General features: G+C 38.5%; 1 protein-coding gene across 1 annotated transcript in view; it reads right to left on the bottom strand.

The window, feature by feature from the left end:
• Positions 1-7,411, bottom strand: part of LOC105529216 (zinc finger protein 728-like) — a 45,612-nt gene that overhangs the window by 1,160 nt on the left and 37,041 nt on the right. The window contains 1 exon segment of the mRNA XM_011966310.1: positions 2-445. Within this exon segment, the coding sequence (XP_011821700.1) occupies positions 2-445 (444 nt within the window).

Here is a 7,411-nt window from a genome sequence, read left to right as displayed (position 1 = left end):
GTATGAATTCTCTTATGATAAGTAAGGGTTGAGGACCAGTTAAAGGCTTTGCCATCTTCTTCACATTTGTAGGAATTCTCTCTACTGTAAATTCTTTTATGGTGAGATAGGTGTGAACGCATGCAAAATGATCTGACATATTCTTTACATTTCAAAAGTTTCTTTCCAGTATGCCTTACCTTACGTCTGTTTGAATTTGAACATTTATGAAAGACATTTGCATATTTGCCACATTGAAATACTTTGCTCTGTGTAGTTGTCAAACTATGGTTAAGCTGATTATAACCTTCTTTGTGCACCTTACACTCATCCACATTGGTACAACCAATTTTTAACTGTAAATTCTCAGGTCCACATTTTTCATATCTTCTCAATGTCACTTTTTGGAAAGAATCTTCTACGCCCTGCTCTGGCCAAAGGTCTTGAGCAAAATGAGAACATATAACTGAAAAGAAATAAAAATAACAAATTAGTCCACTTATTAGACTCAGGTAAATATAGTTTCCAAATTTAACCTACAAAAGTATTCAAACTACATAAGCAAGATGACATTGCAATATGACACAGGCCCTAAGTCTTCATAGACATAGAAATGTAATAAAAACACACAGACTAAAATACATATGTGGATAATTTATACATGAGTTAAGTGTATGCAGTGCCTGAATTAAGACCAATGCAAAGAGCCACATAGAAAAAAAGAAAAGTTTGTTAAATTTACCCAATACAACTCTTTCTACTCCTCAATATTACCTAGTCCCTTCAGAAGTAAATTGTCAACTTCTGTATTTTCTTTTTTTTTTTTTTAAGGAAAGTAAAATATTGGCACATATGATTTAATTTTTGTCTTCTACAACCCTTTCCACACACTGGTTTCTGTCTCTCACGACAAAAAGGGCTGATAGATACGGTGGTATACTTTGAAATGACAGTTTGAGTCTGCTGAGACCAAAGGTAAATACACTGCAGCAGAGCACTGCAGTGCTGCAGAGAGAGAACGGTGTACCAAGTGATTACTTTTCAGAAGAAACAAAAATAATCTCTTTTAACTAAAACCAAACACAAAATTTCAGACAAGACAAATCTCAAGGAGATGTTTGAGAGACCCACATAATCTCTAGCCAAGATGATTGTTTTCTGACTATGCCAGGACAAAGCTACATTAATAAATTTTGTGACAGGTAACCTTTTTAAATGTCCAAATCTCAGAGATTACAATCTATACAAAATAGGGTAATATAATCTCATCAAAAATATGATAAAATTTTCAGAAAGAAACCATTAAAAATGTATATACTAATTTTAAAAACTGAATAACATTCAATGAGTGAAATAGGAACACAGAAGAGTATAGAAAATCAGAAAAATGAGGATAAGAACAAAAATAACCAGTGAATTGTCAACAAAAGATTTGCAGGCCGGAAGAGAACTGTGTGATATAGTCAAAGTCCAAAAAAGAAAAAGAAAAAAAATAGCTATCAAGTGAGAATAATGCCATCAGCAAATCGGTACTGCCTAATAGGAAAAAACAAACAACAACGAAAAAAACTTTCAAAATAACTAAATTCTCAAGAAGTATCTTGGCACTGCATATGTCTTCCATACGGAAGATGCTGAAAGCAGTTCTTACCAGTGAAAATAACAATGTAAGAAAACAACACCTAATCATATAAAAATACATTATTTTCTAGGAAAGATATGCACATACGAAAAACTGAATTTCTAGCATTATTCTAATGGCACAGAAAACATTTTTAATTATTCTCTAACATTTGAGAGATAAAAGCTTAGGAATTATTATAAACATCTGTAAATGTATATATAACATAAACAGATAAACTTAGCAACATCAGTGACAAATTTAAGGTCAGACATAATAAGGAAGAATTTTTTATGCAACTGAAGCTAATTTTTCACCTGATTAAAATATACTGTTTTAGTTTTAGAGGTTTTATGTAATCCCAACGGTATCATACACAAAAAAAAATCTGTATACATATACAAAAGAAAAATAAGGAAGTGAAAGTATATCAATGCAAAAATCAGAAAGAAACAAAGGAAGACAGAAAGAGAGAAAATGAGGGGCAAGATGCAAGAATCAAATAGAATAGGTAATAAAATAAAAGTAACTCCTTCACTTTCAGAAAATTATTTAAATATATGGAAAATTAACTTTCAAATCAACCGATTTTTAATAGATTTATTAATATTTTTTCTTTTGAGACAAAGTTTTACTCTTGTCACCCAGGCTGGAGTGCAATGACACTATCTCAGCTCACTATAACCTCTGCCTCCGAGGTTGAAGCAATTCTCCTGCCTCAGACTCCTGAGTAGCTGGGATAACAAAAGTCCACCAACACGCCCAGCTAATTTTTGTATTTTTAGTAGAGACGGGGTTCCACAGTGTTGACCAGGCTGGTCTGGAACCCCTGGCCTCAGGTGATCCACCCGCCTTGGCCTCCCAAAGTGCTAGGATTACAGGCATAAGCCACCATGCCCAGGCTATTAAAAACTTTTAAACACCAAGATCCAACTTGCCTTTCGACAAGAGTCAGTTGAAATCTAATGTTAAAAAGACTCAAAGTGGAAGGTGGAAGTAGACATTTCATGCAAATGTTAATCAAGTGAGAGCAGAAGAGGTCAAAATAATATTACATGAGCTAAATTTTAAGTCAAAGACTCATATTTCATAAAATGCACTTGACAGTGAAACTCCAAAAAGACAAAGAAAAATATTAACAATAGTAGGTTCACTGGGAACCTGTGAAAACTTTGAGTGTGTGTGTGTGTGTGTGTGTGTGTGTGTGTGTGTGTCATACATTAGGATTACAAATACATAAAGCAAATACTGACAGAATAGAAGAAACACGAGGAGAGCAATATAATTATAGCAGGATATTATTATACCACACTTTCTGTAATAAAAATCAAAATAGAGGAGGCTGGCAAGATGGCCGAATAGGAACAGCTCTGGTCTGCAGCTCCCAGCGACCAGAAGGTGCATGATTTCTGCATTTCCAACTGAGGTACCTAGTTCATCTCATTCGGACTGGTTGACCAGTGGGTGCAGCTCACTGAGTACGAGCCAAAGCAGGGTGGCATGTCGCCTCACCTGGGAAGTGCAAGGGGTCGGGGAACTCCCTCTCCTAGCCAAGGGAAGGGTTTAGGGACTGTATCATGAAGCACAGTGCTCTCCAACCCAGATACTATGCTTTTCCCATGGTCTTCGTAACCTGCAGACCAGGAGATTCCCTCTGTTGCCTATGACACCAGGGCCCTGGGTTTCAAGCACAAAACTGGGTGGCCATTTGGGCAGACACCAAAGTACCTGTAGGAGATTTTTTTTTTCCCATACCCCAGTAGCGCCCAGAAGGCCAGTGAGGCAGAACTGTTCACTCCCCTGGAAAGAAGGCTGAAGCCAGGGAGCCAAGAGGTCAGGCTCAGCGGATCCCACACCCATGGAGCCCAGCAAGCTATGACCCACTGGTTTGAAATTCTGGCTGCAAGCACAGCAGTCTAAGTTACTCCTGGGAAACTCGAGCTTAGTCGGGGAAGGGCATCCGTCATTGCCGAGGCTTCAGTAGGCAGTTTTACCCTCACAGTGTTTACAAAGCTGCCTGGAAGATTGAACTGGGTGGAGCGCACCGCAGCTCAGCAAGACCAGACTGTATCTCAAGATTCCTCCTCTTTGGGCAGAGCATCTCTGAAAAAAGAGGCAGCAACCACAGTCAGGGGCATATAGACAAAACACCCATCTCCCTGGGACAGCACCTGGGGGAAGGGACAGCTGTGAGAGTAGCTTCAGCAGACTTAAACATCCCTGCTGGACAACTCTGAAGAGAGGAGTGGATCTACCAGCACAGCATTCAAGCTCTGCTAAGGGTCAGACTGTCACCTCAAGTGGGTCCCTGACACCCGTGTCTCCTGATTGAGAGACACCTCCCAGTAGAAGCTGATAGACACCTCATCAAGAGAGCTCTGGCTGGCATGTGGCGGGTGGCCTCTGGGACGAAGCTTCCAGAGGAAGGAACAGGCAGCAATCTTTGCAGTTCTATGGCCTCCACTGGTGATAACCAGGCAAACAGGGTCTGGAGTGGACCTCCAGCAAGCTCCAGCAGATCTGCAGCAGAGGCGCCTGACTGTTAAAAGGAAAACTAACAAACAGAAAGGAATAGAAGCAACATCTACAAAAAAGACGTTTACTCAGAGACCCCATTCGAAGGTCATCAACATCAAAAACCAAAGGTAGATAAATCCATAAAGATGGGGAGAAGTCAGTGCAAAAAGGCTGAAAATTCCAAAAACCAGAATACCTGTTCTCCTCCAAAGGATCACAACTCATCACCAGCAAAGAAACAAAACTAAAACTGAATGGAGAATAAGTCTGATGAATTGACAAACTCAAATTTGACAAATTTCAGAGGTGGGTAATAACAAACTCCTCCAAGCTAAAGGAACATGTTCTAACCCAATGCCAAGAAGCTAAGAACCTTGAAAAAAGGTCAGAGGTATTGCTAACAAGGATAACCAGTTTAGAGAAGACCATAAATGCCTGATGGAGATGAAAAACACAGCACAAGAACTTCATGAAGCATGTGCAAATATCAATAGCTGAATCAATAAAGTGGAAGAAAACATATCAGGGATTGAAGATCAATTTAATGAAATAAAGCAAGAAGATAAGATTAGAGAAAAAAAGAATAAAAAGAAATGAACAAAGCCTCCAAGAAATATGGGACTATGTGAAAAGACCAAATCTACATTTGATTGGGGTACCTGAAAGTGACAGGGTGAATGGAACCACTCTTCAGGATATCATCCATGAGAATGTCCCCGACCTAGCAAGACAGGCCAACATTCAAATTCAGAAAATACAGAGAACACCACAAAGATGAGAGAAGAGCAACCCCAAGACATAGATTCGTCAGATTCACCAAGGTTGAAATGAAGAAAAAACCATTGAGGGTAGCCAGAAAGAAAGGCCAGGTTACCCACAAAAGGAAGCCCATTAGACTAACAGTGGATCTCTCTGCAGAAACCCTACAGGCCAGAAGAGACTGGGGGGCCAATATTCAACATTCTTAAAGAAAAGAATTTTCAACCCAGAATTTTATATCTAGCCAAACTAAGCTTCATAAGTAAAGGAGAAATAAAATCCTTTACAGACAAGCAAATGCTGAGAGATTTTGTCACTACCAGGACTGCCTTACAAGAGCTCCTGAAGGAAGCACTGAAAATAACTGGTACCAGCAACTGCAAAAACATACAAAATTGTAAAGACCATTGACACTGTGAAGAAACTGCCTCAACTAACGGGCAAAATAACCAGCTAGCAACATAATGACAGGATCCAATTCACTCATAACAATATTAACCTTAAATGTAAATGGGCTAAATGCCCCAATTAAAAGACACAGACTGGCAAATTAACCTTAAATGTAAATGGGCTAAATGCCCCAATTAAAAGACACAGACTGGCAAATTGAGTAAGTCAAGATCCATCGAAGTGCTGTATTCAGGAGATCCAGCTCACGTGCAAAGACACACATAGACTCAAAATAAATGGATGGAGGAATATTTACCAAGCAAATGGAAAGCAAAAGAAAGCACGGGCTGCCATTCTAGTCTCTGATAAAGTAGACTTTAAGCCAACAAAGATCAAAAGAGACAAAGAAGGGCATTACATAATGGTAAAGGGATCAATGCAACAAGAAGAGCTAACTATCCTAAATATATATGCACCCAATACAGGAGAACCCAGAATCACAAAGCAAGTTCTTAAAGACCTACAAAGAGGCTTAGATTCCCATACTATAACAGTTGGAGACTTTAATGCCCCACTGTCAATATTAGCCTGATCACTGCAAAAAAAAAAAAAAAAAAAACTAACAAGGATATTCAGGACTTGAACTCAGTTCTGGACCAAGAAAACCTAATAGACATCTACAGGACTCTACCACAAATCAACAGAATATACATTCTTCTTGGCATCACATCACACTTATTCCACATGATTGGAAGTAAAACACTCCTCAGCAAATGTAAAAAAAAAGGAAATCATAACAAATAGTCGCTCAGACCACAGTGCAATCAAATTAGAACTCAGGATTAAGAAACTGACTCAAAACCGTACAACTACATGGAAACTGAGCAACCTGCTCCTGAATGACTACAGGGTAAATAATAAAATGAAGGCAGAAATAAATAAGTTCTTTGAAACCAATGAGAACAAAGACACAACATACCAGAATCTCTGGAACACAGACAAAGCAGTGTCTAGAAAATTTACAGCAAAAAAAATGCCCACAAGAGAAAGCAAGAAAGATCTAAAATCGACAACCTAAAATCACAATTAGAAGAACTAGAGAAACAAGAACAAATTCAAACCCTAGCAGAAGATGAGAAATAACTAAAAACAGAGCAGAACTGAAGGAGATAGAGACACAAAAAATCCTTCAAAAAAAAAAAAAAAAATCAATGAATCCAGGAGCTGGTTTTTTGAAAGAATCAACAAAATAGATAGACTGCTAGCCAGTCTAATAAAGAAGAAAGGAGAGAAGAATCAAATAGATGCAATCAAAAATAATAAAGGGGCCATCACCACTGATTCCGCAGAAATAAAAACTACCATCAGAGAATAAACCTATCTACACAAATAAACTAGAAAATCTAGAAGAAATGAATAAATTCCTGGACACATACACCCTCCCAAGTCTAACTCAGGAGGAAGTCAAATCCCTGAATAGATCAATAACAAGTTCTGAAATTGAGGCAGTAATGATGAGCCTACCAACCAAAAATGTCCAGGACCCAATGAATTCACAGCCTATGTATGAGAGGTACAAAGAAGAGCTGATTCTATTATTTCTGAAACTATTCCCAACAACAGAAAAAGAGGGATTCCTCCCTAACTCATTTTATGCGGCCAGCATAATCTTGATACCAAAACCTAGCAGAGACAACAAAAAAAGAAAATTTCAGGTCCATATCCCTGATGAACACGGACGCAAAAATCCTCAATAAAATACTGGCAAATCGAATCCAGCAGCACATCAAAAAGCTTATCTACCATGATCAAGTCAGCTTCATCCCTGGGATGCAAGGCTGGTTCGACATACACAAATCAATAAACATAATTGATCACATAAACAGAACCAATGACAAAAACCACATGATCATCTCAATAGAGGCAGAAAAGGCCTTCGACAAAATTCAACAGCCTTCATACTAAAATCTTGCAATAAACTAGGTATAGATGGAACATATCTCAAAATAATAAGAGCTATTTATGGCAACCCCCCAGACAATATCATACTGAATGGGGAAAAACTGGAAGCATTCCCTTTGAAAACTGGCACAAGGCCGGGCGCGGTGGCTCAAGCCTGTAATCCCAGCACTTTGGGAGGCCGAG

The sequence above is a fragment of the Mandrillus leucophaeus genome, unplaced genomic scaffold, assembly GCF_000951045.1.
Source record: "Mandrillus leucophaeus isolate KB7577 unplaced genomic scaffold, Mleu.le_1.0 Scaffold755, whole genome shotgun sequence".
NCBI lineage: Eukaryota > Metazoa > Chordata > Mammalia > Primates > Cercopithecidae > Mandrillus > Mandrillus leucophaeus.
This window is presented reverse-complemented; position numbering and strand designations above follow the sequence as displayed.